This window comes from Diuraphis noxia, unplaced genomic scaffold, assembly GCF_037042655.1.
Source record: "Diuraphis noxia isolate RWA-SAM2 unplaced genomic scaffold, SU_Dnox_SAM2 contig0002, whole genome shotgun sequence".
NCBI classification, from domain to species: Eukaryota; Metazoa; Arthropoda; class Insecta; order Hemiptera; family Aphididae; genus Diuraphis; species Diuraphis noxia.
In genome coordinates this window covers 80,430,160-80,454,817 of record NW_028301712.1, presented here as the reverse complement: position 1 = coordinate 80,454,817, position 24,658 = coordinate 80,430,160, and the positions used below count along the sequence as shown (strand labels likewise).

At 27.6% G+C, this 24,658-nt stretch overlaps 1 protein-coding gene across 1 annotated transcript; it reads right to left on the bottom strand.

Moving 5' to 3' along the window:
- Positions 1–283: 283 nt before the first annotated feature.
- Positions 284–21,458, bottom strand: LOC107161408 (DNA-directed RNA polymerase II subunit RPB1-like). Its single transcript, XM_015507803.2, has 27 exons — positions 21,159–21,458; positions 20,942–21,074; positions 20,742–20,878; positions 20,483–20,638; positions 20,115–20,408; positions 19,899–20,059; positions 16,241–16,462; positions 14,099–14,356; positions 13,801–14,011; positions 10,919–11,128; positions 8,482–8,650; positions 8,117–8,415; positions 7,826–8,048; positions 7,273–7,734; positions 5,370–5,575; positions 4,696–4,830; positions 4,342–4,633; positions 4,039–4,274; positions 3,745–3,948; positions 3,484–3,668; positions 3,281–3,399; positions 2,303–2,488; positions 1,848–2,235; positions 1,656–1,760; positions 1,463–1,546; positions 833–1,153; positions 284–773 (listed from the first exon to the last, which is right to left on the bottom strand). The coding sequence occupies exons 1-27, from the start codon at positions 21,234–21,236 to the stop codon at positions 659–661; spliced, it is 5,589 nt and encodes a 1,862-aa protein (XP_015363289.1). The 5' UTR covers positions 21,237–21,458; the 3' UTR covers positions 284–658.
- Positions 21,459–24,658: the final 3,200 nt, after the last annotated feature.

The following is a 24,658-nucleotide window of genomic DNA, read 5'->3' as shown; positions in this document are numbered from 1 at the left end:
ATTTTTTCATATTAATAATATTTGAAATATGTAAAGAATAGAATGATGAACGTCATTTATAAAATAACCTAACCTTGTAGTCAAGTTAAGCTGTATTTGTTTGTTTTATTTAAATACTCAAATAAACTATAAACATTATTCTGAATAAGTGTAATCATAATCAATAATTTATCATACACAATCAAAAACTTCAAAGAATAGTTTAATAGTTCATCAGTCATTTTTATCAAAAAAATAAAAGCATCAATAAATTGTGTTTAGTAGGTAGAATAAATTCAAACAGTTATGAGAATAATAAAAAATTTAATTCATTGAAATAAAACTTATTTAATATCCAAATAATAAAAATATAGGTATTATACAAATAATTACTATTTAAAATATTTACAATTGCAAATACATTAAAAAATAAGATTACAGCATATCTTAACTTAAAAAAATTAAATAAATTGTATTCACATTAAAGTAATTATTTAGTATACCTTCTGTCCAATAATTAAAAAAAATAAATAAGAAAATATAAAAATAATAAATATATTTTCTTAAGACTCATCTGGTCCACTATAATTTGGAGACGTTGGCGAATTATTTAGTATACCTTCTGTCCAATAATTAAAAAAAAATAAATAAGAAAATATAAAAAAATAAATATATTTTCTTAAGACTCATCTGGTCCACTATAATTTGGAGACGTTGGCGAATAACTCGGCGATGATGGAGAATAATGCGGACTTCCAACACCAGGTGAATAAGTTGGCGAAGTAGGAGAATACCTAAAATAAAATTTTTAAGAACAACAGGTTTATTTGAGAGAGAAAACTATTTCGCTTACCTTGGACTTGCCATGGAGAAATTGGTAGGTGAATAAACAGGCGAACTTGGACTATATGACTGATTGTATTGTGTACCTCCAGCATTTGGTGTATGCTGTAGAGAAGATGGAGAATAAGAAGCATTTGAAGGCGAGTACATTGGACTGGTAGGGGAGTATGTAGGACTGACAGCCAGTGAAGGCGAAGTAGGTGAATATTTGTAATTGCTTGTCCCAGATGCAGCACTAGGTGTATATGATGGCGAAGAAGCTGCATATTGTGGAGAGCTTGGACTGTAAGAAGGTGATGTTGGACTGTACGACGGCGATGTAGGGCTGTACCTATAAGATAATAATGATATTTAAAATTATGTCTTTAGTAATAAAATAAATATATAAATTTAAAATGTTTTTTATCATATTAATATTTTAGTTTATAACTGTCTATTACAATAGGTAGGAATTAATTATTTGCTAATCATTTTCATTAGAAGGATGGCTATACTATAATATAAATTGCAAACAAAACAATTTTTAGAATAATTATACATTTTTTTATAAATTATAAATATACAATTTTGGGTTATGAGTTAACGACATTTTTAAAATAAATTATATGATAAGTAATTAATTCAACTTTAAGGAACTTACGATGGTGAAGTTGGACTGTATGATGGTGATGTTGGACTGTAAGATGGAGACGTAGGGCTATATGACGGACTGGTAGGGCTATATCTGTAAAATAAAAAACAATAATTACAGTTCAACTCATGTTTATATAAAATGCAACAGATTTAAAAATCCGTAAAAATAATTTTTTTTTTAAATTTAAAATTGTACTTACGACGGAGATGTTGGGCTATATGATGGAGACGTTGGACTATACGATGGAGATGTTGGACTGTAAGACGGAGATGTAGGGCTGTACGAAGGAGATGTTGGGCTGTAGCTAAACATAGAAAATTAAATAAAAGTTAATTAATTGAAATGTATTGATATAGTTAATTTAAGGTGAATGTAGTTTAAAAATACTTACGAAGGACTTGTTGGAGAATATGAAGTATGAGAGTATGAAGGGCTAGTCGGTGAGTATGATGGGCTTGTTGGGGAATAATTGTAATTAGGAGACATTGAAGAGTATTTTGGAGTATTTTGTTGGGTAGCAGAGTATTGTGGACTTGTTGGTGAATAATTAGTAGGAGTCATAGAAGGTGATAAAGAACCAAACTGTGGGCTAGAAGGATAATTATAGTTTGGTGACATGGAACTAGGGCTAGGCACATATGGACTAGTGGCCATGCTTGGAGATCCAGGACTGCCTGGAGTTCCTCCAGATGACATCCAGAATGGAGAAGTTCCACTAGCTTCACTTGAACCTGCTGGTGAAAAGCCAGGTCCTCCAGGAGTCATGCCAGTTTCCAAGCCTAAATGAAATAATTGATGATAAGAAAATTAAAAAAAAAAAAAACTTTATAATTTTATGTGCCATACTTGAAGACCAACTATTTTGATAAATTGGTGTGGATGTTTGATCCCATGGAGTCATAGCTGGTGACATAGAAGGCGTGCCAGCAGCCATGAACATGCCACCGCCACCCATACCCATATAACCATTATCCATTGGAATTTCTATACCATCTTTGGCTTTTTCAGCATCCAAAAGCAAATCGAAACAACCTATACAAAAATAATCAACATTTAATATTTTTACTAAAAACTATATTCACATATATTTACTGTATGTTAATGCATTACAAAATAAACTATAAAATTAACAGCATCAATTTTTGTAATTTTAAGCAGAATCGATTTAATTAAAATAATTGTTGCTAATAAATTTTAATTTTAATATATTGTAAGTAAATAATTATTATACACAAATTAATACAATATAATTATAAAAGAGAAATAACGAGAAAATTATAAATTGAGGTTATTGAAAAAGATTTCTATCAAAACAGGGTCACCTATATTCTAAAATTTATATTATTCTATCAGTAAATCTTAATGATTATCAACAAAATCTAAGAGTCACCAATCATAAATTGTACAAAACAAAATTTATAATTAAATATAAGTTAATATATTATATAGAAATAAATAGATTTCTTACATACAAGTAATTTAATTATAATAGTGTTATACAGGGTTTTATTCAGTGACAAACACTTACATATTTGTTTATATTTTTAATCTATCTTCTTTATGCAGGTTTCTATAATTTTTACAATGTCTAGTTACAATAAATGGACACTAAACCAAGGACATTCTGCCCACTAATTGTCGGTTAACTATTGTTAATACTTTAATAGGTTGATTGTAAGAACTGGCCTTAATCGTTTAAAAAGCCAAATATGGAAGATATTTTTGGGGATTACAAACAAATATTTTGTATTGTTAATTGCAAAACAATTATAAATGTTGATGTCACTATTAGGTATTTCTAATAAATATAAATATAATATTCACCTGTTCCCATTCTAGGCAATTGTCCCATAATAATGTTTTCAGATACACCTCTCATAGGGTCAACTTCAGCATGAGAAGCAGCATCTAATAAAACATCGACTGTTTCTTCAAACGAGCATCTGCAAATATTTAATTATCATATTCTTAAGAAATACAAATTTTAAATTATAATTGATAAATAAAAATGTGTCACAAATATTTACCTCATTAATGCTCCTGTATCTTGTCTATTTATACCATGTCTAGTAATGGCCATTAAATGGCCTTTGGCTGTCATAACATCACACAATAATGCTAAATGACGATAATTTACGTATAAACCATAGAACTGCAACACAGTATTCATTTCTTTTTCAACTGACTTACGTACAGCTTCAATACCCAAAACCTGAAATTAAAGATATAATTAATATTTATTGTTTATTAACATGGTTATTAATTAATAAATTAGTAAAAAAGTTTACCGAAAATATTTCACAAATGTCATTGGAGAATGTTCTAACAGGATCAACATCTCTTTCACTCAAGACTTTCATCAAACTTGTACCATCAGTTTCTAACAACCAATCAGCAATTGCCTTAAATTCCCCAGTTTCCGTAATAATTATTCTTTTTTTAGAATCTGTTTGTGGTAAATGCATATACACTTTTCCAATAGAATCAATACCCTATAAATTAAATTATTTACAAAAATTACATAATAAAGTTGATATTTTGTTAAAAATATTTTGATTATTTACTATTAAGCGAATACTCACTTGTAAAGTCATATCAGATAACATGTTAGCTTCAATACATCTCAGGAACATATCATCTTCCATTTTATCAACAGTATCTTCATCATCACCACCATTCATTTTACCATCTTCACCATTCATTATACGTATACGTAAAATTAACTTGTCAGCGTTGTCATCATTGAATATACAATTGAGGTCATCTCCAAATCCTGCATTGATCTTTTCAGATATAGCTTCCATAGTCAATTTTTTATCTAAAATAATTGATAAATATATAATTCATTATTTTTAATCAAAAATAAGTTTAGTTTCATTACATACCAGTCATTCTTTTTCTATCTAATTCAATTCGCAACAACCATGGAGAAATTCGTGTAGGATCAAAATCAGGCATTTCATAATAAACATTTACAAACTCTTGGTCTTCTCTAATAACTGTATTTTGAGGATCAGGATCATAATAAATAGCTGTGTTTGCTGTGACTTTACGCAATGTTGTATGCTCAAGCCGACATAATACGTTTTTGGCCTTTTCTGCATCTCTAGCAGCTGCTCCAGTCAAAAACACAGTTAGTGATGGTGCTTTGGGCTTCTTACTTATATTAATAATTTCCTAAAAGTTAAATAACAACAACATTAATTTACTAATAATTATTATTATAATGAAAAAATTACTTTTAGTCTTGGTACTCCTAGAGTTACATTTTTTGAAGATACACCAGCAAAATGAAAAGTATTCAATGTCATTTGAGTAGCAGGTTCTCCTAAACTTTGAGCAGCTAATGCTCCAACCATCTCACCAGGTTGTGCCTGAAAAAATCAATAATTAGTTATGGGTGTTAATATGTTTAAGAATTATTAATAGGGGTAGGATATCGATGCTCTAAAAAAATGATGCATTTGACATAAAAACACAAAAAAATACTTCAAAAGTTGCTATAAATTAATAATGATAAATATTTAAATGCCATTCATTATATAATTAAATTTTATAAAATTATTAATTGAAACAAAAATTGCAGTTTTTAACTAAATGATAAATTGACAAGGTCAAGTTGAAGTTTTTTATTGATCTAAAGAAAATATAAAAATATGATAATGACAAAAAATTCTTGACATATAATAATAACCCATAATTGTCCTCTCAAGGTTGTTAGAATAACATAAAAATCACATAAATGACCTAAAAACGAAAAAAAAAATGCAAAATAAAATGAGTTAGGTACATAAATTTGTATATTATTGAAAAATGTTTCAAGCTAGGAAAGCATAGTCTATAATTTTCAAAAAAAAGTCATCAACATCTGGGCCCTAATAATTATTTAATTGAAATTTTCAAAAATACTAACCTGAGCTTGTTTAAATCTGTTTTCAATTTCACCAACTAACCATTCAAATGCTTCAGAAGAGAGGCGGAAATTTTCAGAAACTAATTTAGTACACAGAGTAGAACGCACCAAACATTGAAATAATAAAGTAGCATTTTTATTAGCTTTCTTGCTTAACTCATCTTCCCCAGCTACTATAACACATTTGTCTAATAGTTTTTTGACTCCTGTAATCACACACAAAATATCATAAATACATTTTATTAGATAAAAAAGAAATATGCTTAATTTTTGAAAACATAACAATAAGATAGATTACAAACAAAGTTATACTGGAATCTGAGAATTAAAATGTTGTTAATTTGTAAATTGTAAGTATACAGAATGTCCTGCGAGAATTCGCTCATAGTGATATCTCCCAAAATAATGGAGATATCAAAAATCTGATAAGAACCCAAAATTTTAATTTATTTTGATGTTTCGGTAAAAAAGTTAAAAAATTTTTTTATTTAGTTATTTCCAAAAAATCCAATAAAGCCATTTTGTAGAGTTTAGTTTTCTAAAAATATTGACGTTTCAACATTTTATTTTTGTTAATTTTCTGATTTTTAATTTTTTTTTTTAGTTTTGAGATAAATTGCGAATTAGAAACGTCACACCGTGCACATGCTTGTACGGCCAGCTAGACACTTTCAGAGTGCCTAGTTATAATCATATTTTATTTCTTCAAAAGTAGAAAAAATATTAAAAATCAAGAAATTAATGAAAATAAAATTTTGAAACGTCACTATTTTCAGAAATATAAACTCTACATAATGGTATCTTTTTTTTTTTTTTTTTTTGGAAATAATTAAATAATAAAAAAAATGTCAAGTTCTTATCTCTGCAAGTCTTATTAAAAAACCAGAATTATTGTGGTATCTTCATTATTTTGGGAGTTATCACAATGAGTGAATTCTCACGGGATACCCTGTATATTGTTCAATTAACAAAACTAACAGTTACTAATTTACTTTAGGGTTACCATTTATGGTTGACAATAAAAGAGGACATTTTTTTCAAGATCATGAAAATTATTAATAAGTGCATTTTATTTTTCTTATAATGTACCTATTACACCTACTGTAATAATAATATGATATACATAATATATCATTAGGTATAAATTATATTTAATTGTACACATTTATTAATTGATATTTAAGCTTAAGAAAATAAATTAAATACTAAAGAATTTCTTTGTGATTTAATAAATAAGTACTAGCACAGAATAAGACAATTATATAAATACCTATATACTGATATCGAGGTGATTATTAAAAAATTCACATTTCATGAAAAACCCTGACATTTTCCAATATTGAAAAAAACCCCACCGGACGTTTTTATTTAAACTTAAAAAGAGGACATGTCAACTTACATAAACTAAATTAGTTATAATGATTATATACTTATGTTTAAAATAAAATAAGGTATATATTTAAGAAATGGCTCATGATGAAAAAATTTATATTTATTTTTAGGCTCTAGATATCAAAAAGATTGCTGACCCCTAGTTTAAATGATAAGCATCTTAAAAAAAAATAACAGCAATTGTATGATTCAGGCGACAAGAATACAAAAATTAGACTAGTGATTTGTCAGCAGCAACAAGTGGTGCAACAACATTCCACTGTGATTAAGTTGAACGTCAAGTTTTAGAGGTATTCGGTGTGTTGAGTAGATAAAAATAAAAAGATTTTGCTGCAAATTATTTGGTGGTAATCATTTCAAGGTCACCTTTTGCAGCAATAAAATTTTAGTGCAACCTTTAAATAAACTCAACCTATAATTTTTAATTAACTAAACAGTACAATACTAAAATAATTATTTGTATATAATATATGTTAATGCTAATATTGAATAAATTGAATGTATACCATACCATTCACAACTTTTACAGGATTCAAGTCTGTTGGTCCTCGTTTATTGATGTGAAAAATTTTCTGAACATTCCAAATCATACGTTTCAGATTACAAGGTAATACTACCTTGCTTTCACCCGAAGGGAATATTTCTCTTAGAGTATCTCTGTCATTAGTTAATTGTTCCCATTCTTTTTCTAATACAGCTACAGTATCATTACTACCCATCATATCTTTTAAAACATCTTCAGTGAATATTTTTCTCATATGTCTCTCATTTGAAATATCAAATTTAAATTCATTTTCAAATTTCTTATGTGACGGTTCTATAGTAGCAATACTCTGGAATTCAACTGCCTCTCCACAAAGACCATCTTCTCCATAACGCAACTGAATCAATTGACCAACAGAGTTACGTACAGTTCCATCATAGTGAACCATAACAGATTCCATAGCTTTGATCAAACGTCTTTGGATATAACCTATAAGAATATTATGATATATAATAAGAAGTATTACAATAAGAATTATTATTGTAAGTTTAGATAAAGATTTTTGTTTATCCATATTTACCTGTTTCAGCAGTTTTAACAGCAGTATCAATAAGACCTTCACGACCTCCCATAGCATGGAAGTAGAACTCAGAAGGAGTAAGTCCAGCCAGATAAGAATTTTCTACAAAACCTCTTGATTCTGGACCATAATCATCTTTAATAAAATGTGGTAATGTACGTTTTCGAAAACCAAATGGTATACGTTTACCTTCTACATTTTGTTGACCTACACAAGCGATAACCTAGATTTAAACAAAAATAAATTAAATTAATAATAAATAAATAAATAGAACATTATTAAATAATATACCTGAGAAATATTAATGTTTGAACCTTTGGAACCAGAAACTACCATAGCTTTAAGACTATTGTATTCAGTCAAAGATTTTTTAGCAGAGCCTCCAGTTTTGTCACGAGCATCATTTAAAATTCTGTTTACTTGATTTTCAAAAGTCTGACGGAGAGTGTTACCTGGTGTTGGCTCAAGATCCATATTATGCGCTTTTTGTATCACCTCTATTACATCTTCTTTGGCTTTTTTAATTGCTCTTTGAATCTCCAAATAAGTTTGAGGATCAGCAATAGTATCACCAATACCAATAGAATGACCTTAACATAAACATAACAAATTAATATTGAACACTTTATTTTGGTATGAAATAACTTTTAAATTACCTTCATATAAAAGCCAGTTATTAACTACAGTCTGAATATTACCATAGAACCGTCCACATACTTCATGTCCCAATTCTAACATACATATATGAAGCAATGATCCAGCTGATGTACCTAAAGTCTTCTTACATAATATCCCCATCACCAACTCACCATGCTCAACCATTACCTAGAAAAACAAGAATAAAGATAACTTAATTCAACAAATATTTAATATTAATAATACTTAGGTTTATTAGGTTCAAAATAATTACGGTGTTTAACAAAATAAAAAGCTAGATTATTGACCTAACGTTTCTTTTCAATTTTTTTGGAAATGAATTAGAAATATATTAAGTAATAACATGTTATCATTTATAAGCATGGGTATAACAAATAACTGAATATTTTACTATAATTATTACTCAACATTTTATAATATGTAATTATATGGTCATGGCTCAAAAAAATAACAACAGCTTAAGAAGTAAAAAAATGTTTTAGTTAGGTAAACTAAAATTTACAACTCAAAATAAAACTTTAAATTCAAATTTAATAAGTGTACTAAGAATGTTATATTTGATTTAAATAAGATTATTAATCAAGAATATACAAATTTAAATTATATTAATTTACCAGCATTTTGGAGATAATAGTAAAATTATTACTAATACTATTATTAACGAGCACTGGTTTAAAATAATAATTTTATACAACATAACTAAATTTAGTTTGTAGTCAATATTATGGTAAATATTAGAAATTCAGAATAATATTATAGCGCATATTAATAAAAATCAAAAACCTATATTAAATTTTAGTTAATTAAGTTGATTAATAAAAGTTACTTAGAAATGTCTAAGAAAGTAGAATACAGCTTAAAATATAATAAATGTACTAAGAATGTAATACTTGATATAATCAAACAAATACATCAAGAATATACAACTTTTGATCACACTTATTTACCAGTGTTTTGGAGATAATAGTAAGATGATTATTAACACTATTATTAACGAGCACTGGTTTAATAGAATAAGACTTAATACATTTTGTTTTCAGTTAACTACAGAATAAAATATAATAATTGTACAAAGAATGTAACACTTGATATAATTAAACAAATACATCAAGAATATACAAATCTTGATCATACTTATTTACCAGTGTTTTGGAGATAATAGTAAAATGATTATTAACACTATTATTAACGAGCACTGGTTTAATAGAATAAGACTTAATACATTTTGTTTTCAGTTAACTACAGAATAAAATATAATAATTGTACTAAGAATGTAACACTTGATATAATTAAACAACTACATCAAGAATATACAAATCTTGATCATACTTATTTACCAGTGTTTTGGAGATAATAGTAAAATGATTATTAACACTATTATTAACGAGCACTGGTTTAATAGAATAAGACTAAATACATTTTGTTTTCAGTTGAATACAGAATAAAATATAATAATTGTATAAAGAATGTAATACTTGATATAATTAAACAAATACATCAAGAATATACAAATCTTGATCATACTTATTTACCAGTGTTTTGGAGATAATAGTAAAATGATTATTAACACTATTATTAACGAGCACTGGTTAAATAGAATAAAATTTAATACTTTTGCTTTGCAATTAGTGCTATCATTAACAAACATTTGCTTAACAAATAATTCGATATTATATTTATAAATTCTATGATGCAAAATTATTAAATGATCAATGATCATTACTCAAAAGTAATATAAAAAGTATAACAAAAAGAGACAAATAAAAAACAATTACCAAAAAATGTATTAAAATGTTTATCACATTTAAAATTAAAATATAGTATATAAGAAATGCACTTTATAAGATTATTATTATTAAAATACTAACAATTAATTTTTCACTGTTAGTAGTGCAGTATAATTTATGAATTGGCAATAGCATAAAATTGATCTAAATGTTAAGAAATGTCATTGAGTATAAAATATAATAATAAATGTAAGTTTTTCAAATCCAAATAAAAATATTTTTTAGTAAAAAATAACTTGAATTGTTATTCATTGTTTAACTATAAAATTTAAAATTAACATAACCAAAAAACTAAGCTTTTACATCTTTTTGTATGAACTATTTAGAAATGTACAAAGTAGTACACTACTACACTACAACTCAAAATAAAACTTTAAATTCAAATCTAATAAATGTACTAAGAATGTAATATTTGAGTTAAATAAGAAAATTAATCAAGAATATACAAATTTAGATTTTATTAATTTGCCAGTGTTTTGGAGATAATAGTAAAATTATTATTAATACGATTATTAACGAGCACTGGTTCAATAAAATAATACAATATAACTCAATTTAGTTTGCAGTTAATATTTCAATTATTTAGGTAAATACTGTTAAAAGTTCCAAATAATTATGAAATTAAAAAAAATCAAATATTAATACAAACCTTTGTATCACCAGGCGATATCCATTTGTAAGGTCCATTATCCTCTTCATCTGGATGAGTGGAGTGAGTTCGAATCATATTGACATTTCCTGGGATAATTAAAGAAAAGAGTTGTTTTCCAGTCCACAATGGTTTTGGTTTTAAAATACAAGGAGTTGGCATTTTCCCATCCCAGATGGGAAGATGCATTAGTAAATTCATCATTTGTTCCTAAAAAAAAAAAAAATTAGAAATTTTTTTTTATATAACTGCAATAAATTAGATAGGTGTGTCAGAGGTTGTAGCATGCCAGGGTAAAACTGTTGAGTTAATATTTATTGAAATAACTCAAATTAATTTTTATCTCTAAATTATATATTTTCTGTAATCAGTTCTTAAGTTATACAACATTTAAGTACTAAATGATGAGATCACACATATTTAACTATGCCAATTCCAACTCATGTAATACAAACATTTAAAAGAATTAAGTAATAAACATTGCTAAAAGAAATTGAATGTCTTAAAAGATATAAATAAAATAAAGTAATTTCAGTGACAATTAAATTTTATAGTTACCAAGTGTACTAAGTATATAATATTTGATTAGTTTTAAAAAAATAAATGAATAATATACAAGTCATTATTATGTACGCGCCAAACTATTTTGGGCATCAAGCAACACTAAGCCACTGCCTACTTGACCTCCGAGTATTGGTCAGGTATACTATCGCCTCAATTCTGTCCGGATAGGCAACTAGACGGACACGACGACACCGAGGAACAGGACAAGGGAGTTTGGACTTAGGATGCTTCAGTTTAGTTATGGGGCGGGGGTCTCTGTGGTCGATCCAGTCTGATGCAATGACCACAGAGCTCACAAAACCAGGGACAATACTTAAAACTAAAACTTAAACTATTGAAGTCCAGCCACGGTGGTGGTCTGCCAAAGATGTGAACAGGACTGCGGGACTCGACAACCTGGGCGGCCTCTCACACACCCACAGTGGGTGCTGGCGGACTAATGCAACGGCACTCTCACGCTGATCGAAATATGGCCTTGACAGCAGCGACAGTGCGACACCCATATTCGGGATACACTGGCCAATAATTAGATGACGTGAGGTAACAGAATAAATAAACTTGCGAGATGAGCCTTGGTGTAAACAGTTAATTTATTTTCTTCACAATGAAGGTACACACAAAAACTCAGACATGTATTTATCACAACAATAATAAGTTTTAAATATGCGCTCAATGCGACTTACAATAAAATATATCTCAAACTAAAACAAGGTACGAAGACGCTACAATAGCGGGAACAAAAACAACTTACGAACCACAATTTTGAGTTGCTTTAATAGCGAACATCAAAGACGACAAAATAAAAAGACGACACACCGGCAGGCAGCACAACGCCAAAAAATAGCAACAATAATAATAATAATAGTAATAATAAAAATCAGATAATAAGGGTGTTGGCCGCAGAACAGATAAATCGATAAAAACACAATGAGAATATAAATTAAGGCAAAAAGGCCGAATAATTAATAATTGATTACACAAAATACAAAAGACAAAAAACAAAGAAATTAAATAAACATAATCAGTATCACAATAATTGGAGCCAACATGGCTAAGTGATGGATGGAGGAGACGGGAGACCAGATTATGACAGGTGCCGTCGCACAGCGATTAGCAAAACGCGATAGCCCAGTTTAATTGCGGCGCTAACAATTATGTAAAAGGGGATTGAAGCACATGCATTTTTAATAGTTTAGAACAATAAGCAATGGTAAATTACATGTACTTTATAAAGTTTGATTTCACTTTTTAATTTTTGACAGAATATCTAGATTTTTAAGGAAGTCAATTTTTAATTTTAGAGGACCTTAAAATTAAGATATATTATTTAAAAAAAAAAAACCATGAGATAATTTCATTACATCTGTATTTATTTTGGGAATATCTGGTTTTAAATTAAATAGCAATCAATCTTCAGGAGTATTTCTAATTTAATATCATTTTTAGAATTTTTTATAGTTATGCAAACAAGAAAATGTTTAATTTTACGAGTTGTGTTGAAATGTGTGTGTACATGACAAGAGTTGCTAGATGAGTGTGACAGCGATTCTTGGAAACATAATATATTGATGTTCATATTTTACTATTCATACATACAGTAGAATCTTTCTAATCCGTCACCTTCGGGACTGGGGGTATGATCGGAACGCGAAAAAGGTCGGATTATCAGAATATACAGAACATTTTTATTTACATATTACATACAAGATTATATTAGAAATGTATTATATTTTACAATACTTAGAAAAAAAGCCAGTTATAGATTTTTGTTTAGCAAATGATATTCTAGACTTAGCTAAGTCTAATAAGGGAAATATTAAACTAGCAATAAATTTTATATATCTACTAAAAATTGGAAAATCAAATTGTACTTTTTAAATTACATACATGGTATTCAATCAATAATACTATGGTCGGATCAACCGGAGCGGCGGACTAGCCGAGGGCGTACGAGAGGGGTTCTACTGTAGTTATATTTTAAATTTACATTTCATATGAATAGCCTGAATATTATTTCTTAAAAAATGATATGCTCCAGCCCCTTTAATTGGAGATAATTAAAATTATTATTGACAAGCAGTGGTTCAATAAAACAAAACCATTTAAAATAACAAAATTTAGTTAATAATTTTGATATTTAGGTAAATATAAGGTTCAAAATTACTAAGGTATTTTAAAAATATATTACCCTTTATAATTTCTTTTCCAATGATAGCAGACAGTATTAAAATGCTATTATTAACAAGAACTGAATTTTATAAATTATTTAATACAATATAATAATTTACAAATTATAGGAACATTATTAGATGAGTTACCTTCTCAATAAATACATCTCTTTTTGTCATTTTCCTGATGGCTGTCAATGTATCTTGTACAATTCCCATAACAGGTTTATTAGCTTGGGGAGTAATAATTTGCCTTGGTGTAATATGAATATTTTCTACTTCAGCTCTTGTTTCCATAGATTGTGGAACATGAAGGTTCATTTCATCACCATCAAAATCAGCATTATATGGAGACGTACAACTAGTGATCACGAATTAGATATTATTCAGTATTTATTATATAATGGTAAAATAAAATAAATAAAAATAATGAGGACTACTAATTTACCTTAAATTCATTCGAAATGTAGACCAAGGTAAGACTCTCACTCTGTGACCCATCATACTCATTTTGTGTAAAGTAGGCTGTCTGTTGAAAACTACTAAATCGCCATCCTTTATGTGTCTTTCAACTTTATAACCACATTGCAAATGTAAATCTGAAGGTTTAGGATGAAAACGTAAATCAATTCTTTCACCATTATCACGTATAATGTACTTGGCACCAGGGTATTGTGAATTACCACGACGAACCAATTCCAGCATTCTAAAACACAAATATTATTAAATACAATAAATGCTGAAATGTAGAAAAAGTTGATAAATTTAATGAAACAATTATGGGTAACTAAAGTACGTTCCTGGGACTAGTAGTTCATAATTAATAGATTAAATTTAAATGGCATTATTATACAAGGTTGAAGAACTTTACCAAGCATGCTTAGCTCCATTTCTTTTTTTCTTTAAGAATGAATTTTTTTAATTGTTTTTGGAATTTTTTAATATGCTCAACCATATTTTCAAATTCATGAATTTGTTTGTACTACTCAAGAAGTGCTCATAACAATACTAACTTATATTTTTCAACTTAGAACTCCTTTGTTTATAATAAATAATTTAGTCGATAATATTTTTGAAAACTTTGACATACCTAGTAAGTAATTAATTTCTCAGTTACTAAAAATTTTTAAACTATAGATAATAATTCTTAAGAAAGTGGCATCGCAATATTTCTTTAATATCTCAGACCCACACGTAAAACAGATAAAATGATTTTACTTGAAAGTTAAAATCTTTTATTTCTCATTTTTGTGTTCTCTTAAAGTTAAGTTATCAATTACAAAAATTATAGAAGATAATTGAATATTATTCTATTCTTTGGGACCTGGTCTTCTTGCAATGGGAGAGTGTCTCGACTTCTAGAGGCGTCTTTGTTCTTCGGTGTCATTTATTTTAAATATTCCACATTTATCGCATGATTATAGACTTGTTATGAATAAACTTGGAGTTTTGTCCCTGGCTGATATGTAGCAGCTAATATGGCGTTTTTACATAAGTTCCCTCTCACTTTACTAGGTCTAATTCTGCTATGGTAACTATGGTAGCTAACTATGGTAGAAACAATTCTATTCACTGTATGATGCGTACTTGTAACGAGCACCTAAGCTTCTTTTAAAATGCTTTATTAATACAATGTCAGTCTGTTTTATTAATTTTACCTTTAGTTTATTTTTTGTTTTGTTTTTTTTTTTTTTCAAATAATTGCCATTTGTCTATTTTATATACTGTTTTGACATTTGCTTACTTTATTGTTATATCTTTTTTGTAAATTGTGTTTTACTTTTGGGCTCTAAGCCCGTTCACAAATTAGTAAATAAATAATATTTTTGAGAGTTGACACATCAGTTACATTTCTTATCATTATTTGAATTGGAATTAAACTTTCAAAATAAAAAACATTTTGTAAATATTGTTTTTAAACAATATTTAGACAAATTGATTAAAATTGAAAACAAAATTATTCTCAATCACATTTTTAATGGATGATTTTACTTTAGATTTTTAGAAAAAAAAAAAAAAGATTCTGCATAAATGTGTTTTACTATATTACACCAGAGAGAGAGAGGAAGCAATGTGCTGACATGATCTTAAAGATAAGTTTTAAAATAAAATATGTAATATAAAACTGAATTTTGTATTTACTGTAGGTACGTACCATCATCACCAATCATAAATTTAGATAAATATAAATCATTAAAATTTTCAAATGTCTATAACAATCCATAACACCTATTTCTTCTACATCCATAATCATAAAACTATTATCCTTGGTAGGTTAAATAAATCATAAACTATACACTCAAATTAAGAATTGTCAACATTTTTAGACAAATTTCCACTAAATAGTTTACAGTAAATAAGGGTTAAAATATAATGAATGACAGTTCTTATTTGAAAATTAAAAATTTGTATCTTTACAGGATACTCTTTAAAATAGCACAAAAATATAAAGGATTTAAAAATATGGTCTTATCTATCCTAACCTATAATTAAAAACTCTAAAAATAAGATTTATAATAACTGCATTAACATGCTTAATCATCGTGTTAATTATATCTAATATGGAAAGTATTATTATTTTTATACTTACTGATCAATGTTAAATGGAGTAACGATCTCTGGAAAGGTCATATTTTGAGCAATAGTACGAGGTACACCAACTTCATCAATTCGTAAATTTGGATCAGGTGTTATAACAGTTCGAGCAGAAAAATCTACACGCTTTCCCATCAAGTTTCCTCGGATTCTGCCTTCTTTGCCTTTTAAACGAGCTTTAATTGCTTTTAACGGCTTGCCAGATTTTTGCATTGCTCTAAACATTTAAACAAAATATAATAAATAATTATAAATTAAATTAAATACCATAATTAAAAAAAAATATATTAAAAATAAAATATCAGACAAAAACATTCAATAAAATTAGAAACTTTTACACTGTACAGGTATTGAGGATTGGCAAGTAAAATAATATGTGTTTGGGCCAGATGTAAAAGAATTATAATCAATAGATTTATAATTCATTAGAATAAAATAATATTCATTAACTTTTTTACATAATTAAGCCTCATACATAAATTTATATATAATTATAAAAATGGATTTTTGTCTGTTTGTTCTTTAATTCCTAAACGGCTGTATCGATTGCAACAAAATTTGATACATAAATATATTAAAACTATGCGCACAGGGTTGGGCAAGATACTCAAAAAGGAGTATTGAGATACTAGATACAAGATACTTTGCTATGGAGTATCGCGATACTAGATACTTGGCTTTGGAGTATCGTGATACTAGATACTCGATACTTGGCTTTGGAATATCACGATACTAGATACTCGATACATTTTAATAAAATTAGTCACTGGATTTTTAAAAATTATGGGGACTTAATTCATTAAGTAACTAGAATGACAAATAAAATAATTAAAACTGACACTTATACAGTAATAATAATACATTAGTAATAAAACAAAATAAAACAAATCAATTGTATTCATTACCTACTTTATCGTGAAAGGTACACCATTATACAAAATTATGGATACCTAATAAGTAGGGCTAGGATTTATATGCTTTTGTATGTTTTTTCCGTAAGTCCAAATTGATTGGTTGTCAGATTTGTCCACGATTTGGCTTATTCTCGTTTAAATAAGACCAATTTTTTTTGCATATTTTTAACATAATGAATATAATTGCATATTCACGGATTTTTTTAGAATTTGATATATATACATTTTTTAATTTTTATAAGTTATTGTTAATTTTAAATGGTACTTCACGAAACCGATAGTTTTTAGTTTATCCGTTGAATTTTCATAAATATATAGCATAAACACTACTTGTTTTATCTTAGGTCGGATAATATCCGTTCAACCCTTATCATTGGTTGGACGACTGGTAGAATTACTTACACATTGTTATACACTGAGACAGCATAGAATAATTGTATTAGTACGTCGTGTGTTGCGTAAATGCGCGGATGTTTATACTTAATAATTTGAATAGTTTTAATAACAGTGTCCAGCATACCGAAAGTTCAAAGTGAAATTACCAAGTTACGTCTAATTAAACTAATTTAATGTAATAATATGAGTTAATAGTAATAAGTAATAATAATAAATTATGAATTATAATAACCTAAATAATAATAAAAATTTGTATTTGCATATTTTAGTAAATAAAATGCATATTTTACAATTTGTTATTGCATATAAATCCTAGCCCTACTAATAAAGTACAGACGTAAAGTCCTATTCAATGTGCGTGTGTCACAGATACATACAATATACATCACACATATAACTATATTTTATGATTTTTTTATATGGTTATAATTCAAAAAGTAATCACTATAAATACTTGAAATTTTCACCAAATGTTTATGTTAGTGATATCTATATACAGTTTAATTTTCAAAAATGTTTGACTTTTTTTGAGTTATTTATGTCACTGAAATTTTCGATTTTTTTGAGAATTTTTTTTTGAAGTGTCGATAAAAAAATGTTGAATGACCAAAAAAACTTGAAAATTTAATACAAGGTTCCTTATAAGTTGTTCTTATTGTAGCTAAAAAAAGTTAAAAATCATAGGTCAAAATTTTTTTTTATAAGCGTTTATAGTTCAAATTTTTACGAAATCTGTCGAAAACGCGAAAATTTGCAATTAATTTTAAAGTTGAAAAATCATAAAATTTTTTGTGTTTATAACTAAAGATTAAAAATACAACACTAAGTTTTCCATAAGTTTCCCTTCAAGTAGCTATAGAGCAATTTCGAAGCATCATTATAGGAAAAATTTTAAGTGCGTTTGAATTTTAAATTTTTACGAAATAGCGTAACAATAACGATTAATCCTCAAATGAATTTAAACATTTGTTATTATTCAAAAAGTATAAGTCGTAGATACTTGAAAATTTTACCAGTTATTAAGATTGGCATTTTCTTTGAATTATTTAATTTTCAAAATATTTTGACTTTTTTTGAGATATTTATAGACAACTGAAATTTTCAATTTTTCTGACATTTTTTTTTTGAAGTGTCGATAAAATTTTTTGGGCCCAATCAAAATAACTCTAAGATTTGAGAATTTAATACAAGGTTCATAATATATTTTTACAATAGCAGTTGAAAAATAAAAGAAATATATAGCCTCAATTTTTTTTTACATGCATTAAAATTTTAATTTTGACAACATACGTAAAAATCACGAAAATTCGTAAATTATTTTATCCTAGAAATTCATAAAAAATTTTCCTTTTATATCTAAGATTTGAAAATTTAATACAAGGCTCCTAAAATATTTTTACAATAGCAGTTGAAAAATAAAAGAAATGCATAGCCTCAATTTTTTTTTTACATGCATTCAAATTTTAATTTTGACAACATGAGTAAAAATCATAAAAATTCGCAAATTATTTTAAACTAGAAATTCATAAAAAATTTTCTTTTTAAATCTAAGATTTGAAATTTTTTAATAATCTATCTATAATATATCCTAGATAGATAAACCGTCTCCGTTCAGAATCGTTTTTCGTATACAATGATACCTACTATTGCATTCAAATTTAACCTACCCTAGTCAGAGGTCCACCCCACCCCCTAATGTACAGCAGAGCGACATCCACTTACCCGCTTTTTTTTTTTTTTTTAACTTTTAGATTTATGTTTTTCTAAAACCGTAAATTTAAATTTTTTCTACCCTTATTCTATCCTTATTTATTGGTGAACCACTAAAAATTTTTGATTATCAAATGGTAACTTATAATTAAAATATCATGAATTAAATAAACCATTTTTTTTTTCATGATTTTACAGGTTGTCATTTTCATTTGTTGTTGGTTTGTGAGATACAGCTCCTAAAAGTATTGGTAATTTTTAGGTATTTTTCCATTAATTGTAAGGACCAGAAAGTAGTGATAAATTTGATATTGCTGAATCCAAGGAAACAAAATAAATCCAAATAGTCCATAAGTTAATAAATGATTAGGGTTCAAAGTACAATAGTAATCTTTAATTAATTGTTATTTATTTTGTTACCTTGGATTCAGCAATATCAAATTTATCACTAGCACCTGTTCTTTACTATTACTGGAAAATATTAAAAACCACCAATACTTTGAGGAGCTGTATCACAAACCAATCAATGAAAAATAAAAATGTTAATATACTGTTATAAAAAGCAATTAAACAATGAGGAATTTTATTTTAATAAGTACATTATTTCTATAAATTACATAAATATAAATTTACCTCGGTAGGCCAGGACTATCATTATCAACCAAAGTTGCTACATGATATTGTAACATTCTAATATTTTCAGCTATAATATGAGTAGCAGCACCAGACTGTTCATTACGAATTAATTCATTATTACACTTTATGATATCAGACAGTTTATGAGTCAAATCATCCTATAATACAAAATACGATTAAAAATTGTACGTGCAGGTACACAGATGAACTTACTTGATTTCTCATTGATCCAAACATAACAATTGCTGGACGTACAGGTAAAGGAGGAACAGGTAGCACTGTCAATATCATCCAATCAGGACGTGCAAATTTGGGATCCATGCCCATAATTACAACCTCTTCATCAGTAATATGTTTTAAAATTTCATAGACTCTTTCGGCTGTAAGTGGTATTTTTTTCTCTTGAGAATCTTCATTAACATGCTTCCATTCAGCTGTTAAATCCAAACCAATACGTCTTATAGTTGGTTGATAACGACCACAACCACCATGACCTTGTTTCTTTGGCTATTTAATATTTGAATTAATAAACAATTTTTAAAATCTTATAAAACAGTGTATGGCATTTTAATTTATCTTACAGGCATATTTGCATCATTAACATTATCTTTATTGATGTCCAGTTCATCACCTCCTTCACAAATATTTTTTCCTTTACATAAATCATAAATAAAAGCTAATCGTTTTCTCTGTTGTCCTTTTGATTTCATAACAATTTCTTTTACTTTGGGATGAGTCTATTGACAAAAAATATATATAAATAAATAACAGTAATTAACACTTACATTTAGTACCTATATAATTTTATATTTTATGCGTTTCAAAATACACTGTACTTACAGGACTAACTAATAATTTGGAACAGTAAAAGCAGACACAACGTAGAATTTTTATGGCTTTGGTTAGAAATCCTATATGAAATACTGGTTTAGCAAGTTCAATATGGCCAAAATGTCCACAACATTCGGTCATGTTACCTGTTAGAGAAAGAAAAATTAATAAAAACCAAACCACTAATCAAAACAACAGTATCACCAAACCTGCACAAGTTTGACATCTTGAGAAACGATCAATAACTCCTTGACGGGGGTCCATGAGCCCACCAAGCTTGGGGCGTCCACCTTCCATCGTTTCTGAAAAGCGAATGCCCCCTTCGGTGACAGACATGCGACGCTGAAATGATAACATAATTAATAAATGTTGCGACTTATAATGATCAGTATAATATTATAGATATTATAATTCAAGTATACTAACGCATTCGTCTGCAGATAATATACCAAACTGCACACGTTTGACAGTTCGGACTGGAGCCTTTGAATCGCTGGCTGCCATGATTATTGAAGTTTGTTCAGCGTGTATATCAGTCCATGAATTATTACGATATTACCGATTTTTACATACAGAACGGTACGAGAGTCTAACTTAATAGTGCTATTTAGGTAACGTAGAAAATAATAATAACATAATATTTATTTAGATTGTCATAAACCGTCCGCAAATGCGGACGTGAGTATATGACGGAAACTGACACGCCGAGAGGCGAGAGGTTAACCCGTCAACGGACCCCCACCACCATGCAAAACATGATGATAAAACAAAAAACAAACTATGAAGCATGAATGCATGAAGCACAAAAAAATGTATGATACGCATTCACCCCTCTTTCGTAAACCACTTGCTAACAGAAACATGGCGCTAGACTTTCACCATTTCTCATTGGTTGTTCGGGTTGTTGTGATAACTGATGTTTTCAATTTTTGTAACAGTAAAAACAGTTTATTAGTTTATTTTATTTTAATATTTTATTACACACCGATTTTATTTACTGTCTTGTATTCTTCTTTAAATTATACATCATAACAAAATAAATTTATTTTGTCATGTTATACACTATTCTGTAATTATACCTACTGAATTATTATAGTTTTAAATTTTAAAATTCGTTGAGGAATCTATACCTTGACCATGGTTGAAATACACATATATTTCAACTTCAAACTGAATTATAATTATTAATATTAAATATTACATACTATAAAAAATACCTATATATTTATTATTCTAATCTGTGATAATATTAATTAATCATTACGTACAATAAAAATTACAAATGAGTAGATTGATATTATCTATTTGTTTATTTTTCGTTTATCAAAGATTTAAGAATTAATACTTACAAACAACTACCTATATTTATCAACAAACCCAGTATTTAATTTTATAGAAAATAAAATTAAAAAACAAGTAAGTATTTTATATTATTATAGGTATATTTGGTATTTTGGAATTTTTATTTTATTGCAACCTTTTTACTTTTCTAAAATGTTAGTGTAATGTTTCAGTAAACGTGTAAACAACTTAAATCATTTTATTCAGACTAACCACTTCTTGTATTACATGTTTTCCAATATACTTATAATTTGGCAAAGCAAATCCATTATCAATGCAATAATTTCATTAAGTGTAGTAGGTAGGTTAGCAAACATAAGTTTGTTTTTCAGATATAGGATGACTAAATTATGTCTTTGTTGATGTTTTACCCAGATATTTTCAAAGCCTATTATTTGAAGGTCCCATATCACTAACAATGACTTCTACCTCAAATCCATAGGCATAACATTGACTTATAACGTTAAATAGTTATAACTGAGTCATGGGTAAATCAGTCATAAAATTATAGTTGCTTCAATTTTAAAAATAGTCCTATGAAGGTAATAAATAACTATTATACTGTCATAATTAAGATGCCAATTCTCAAATACCCACAAACCTCTGAAATCATTATACCTACATATTTAAATGAACCCATAATTTGTCCAGTTATTTTTATCATTGTGCAATTTTTGTAAAACAAGTGTCTCTTCAAATGATATTACTGTAGCTTTGTCCATTTCTGTTAGAAATTTCTCTATATCTTTCAAAAGCATAAGAACATTTTTCAAAATACATTTGTTCATATTAAACTTTTCTGCCCACTATTTCAATGTTGATAAACCTAAAATCATTACCCATATTGTATTAAGAAATTATATTTTTAAGATTCTAAAGAGGTTTATTGTACTCAAATGTATTATTTTGAATTAAAAAATTAATTGATAGTTAATGATATGGGTGTCAGACCCAAAAGCCATACTTCAACCGGCGATTATTTTAAGTGGCTACACTAATTATCTCAAAAAGTATTTACTTTTTTCAAAATATTTTTTTACATGGTTTCAAATTGTTAAAAAACCAACATTTTTATTAAAAAATTATATTTTTAAATATTTTTTTATCCTTATCATTTTTTAAGTTTTTTACTTTTTTGAATGACAACATAGAGTTTTAATTTCATATTCCAAAGCAGAATATTTTTCTAAGTATTTTGATTCATAAAAATCGAATTAAGGACTAGTAGTTTATGAGTTAGGTTAGGTTAGGTTACGTTATGTATTTAAAGTTTAGACAAGCGGAGTAGTGGACAAACATTTTGCGGGGTAACCCCGTACCACTCCACTCTGTCAATCTAAACTTTAAAGCTTAAATACTTATAACTTAAAAACTACTCGTCCTAGATTCGATTTTTATGAATCAAAAAACTTAGAAAAATATTCTGCTTTGGAATATGAAATTAAAACTCTATGTTGTCATTCAAAAAAGTAAAAAAAATTATCTGTGTTTGTATTTGAGACCAGCGTGTCTCTACTCTCTATTTCAAAGTCAGAGGAAGACATAGAAAAAGCTTTAGGCGATAGAGAGCTGTCATCGAAAACATAAACGAGAAAGACGAAAAAAGTTATGGAAGTGGTAGATACAGTGAAAACAACTTTTTAAAGTACTCTATAAGATGTTTAATTTTTAATACATTTAATCTACTGTGCCCAAATCTAATTGGGAACTGTATACAATGCTTAAGTGATGTTAACTTAATCCAGCTTTGACCTTGAAAATCGGGCATTGTGCACAGTGCCCGGTCATTTACTTTGCCCGTAACATATATATACCTATTATAATAAGCTTTAGGTATACTTTAAAATTTTTTTTTTTTTTGTAAGGAGATCCCGCGGCAACATAGGCCATTGGGTGTGGGGTGGTACGGTAGGGGTTATTTTTGTATGTTTATTTGTAGGTTTTTAAGTGGGTAGGGTTATAACACGTGTTTGTGTTTGTGTGGCAAGGATATGTTGCTAAAAATCCCGGGTGGCCACCCATCCGGGAGCTAGCAACTGCGGCCGGTACGTACGCTCAGTGCGTTTCCGCAGATTGAGCGTACGACCGCGCCTCACCAAGCCACACTTTAAAATTAAATGATAACAAATACTACATATTTTATATTATTGATTGTTATAATACCAATAAAACATGCATGCTCATATTTTATTTCAATAAACCTTGGCAATTTTTTTATCTTAAGCCCATATTTTAATTAACTATTATTGTATTAATTGACATTTTGTTTTTCATATTTTCGCGATTTTTTAGTTGATTAACATTTTCTATAATGGATGTCTTAGTTCGACGTTTTAAATCTTTTTATAATGCCTACATGCCTACGGCATAGATTTTCAATTATGATACCTATAGGTACATTTAAATTTTATGACATGAAGACGCAATATTTTTTATGAAAAAACGGATAGGTACCTACTTTGTATTTTATAAATGGATACTTTGTCTGATACCTAGGAATCTTAAACAAATATTGATATTGATAAAATTATGTTATTTACTTCTTTACTAGGAAGTCTTTTGGCACTTATAAGATTTAAAAAATA

Coding starts and splice junctions, on each gene's coding strand:
- LOC107161408 (XM_015507803.2), bottom strand. CDS start 21,236: ATGGCAGCCAGCGATTCAAAGGCTCCAGTCCGAACTGTCAAACGTGTG. Junction 8,049..8,116: donor CAAACATTAATATTTCTCAG/GTATATTATTTA, acceptor GTTTAAATCTAG/GTTATCGCTTGTGTAGGTCA. Junction 4,831..5,369: donor ACAGATTTAAACAAGCTCAG/GTTAGTATTTTT, acceptor TGATTTTTTCAG/GCACAACCTGGTGAGATGGT.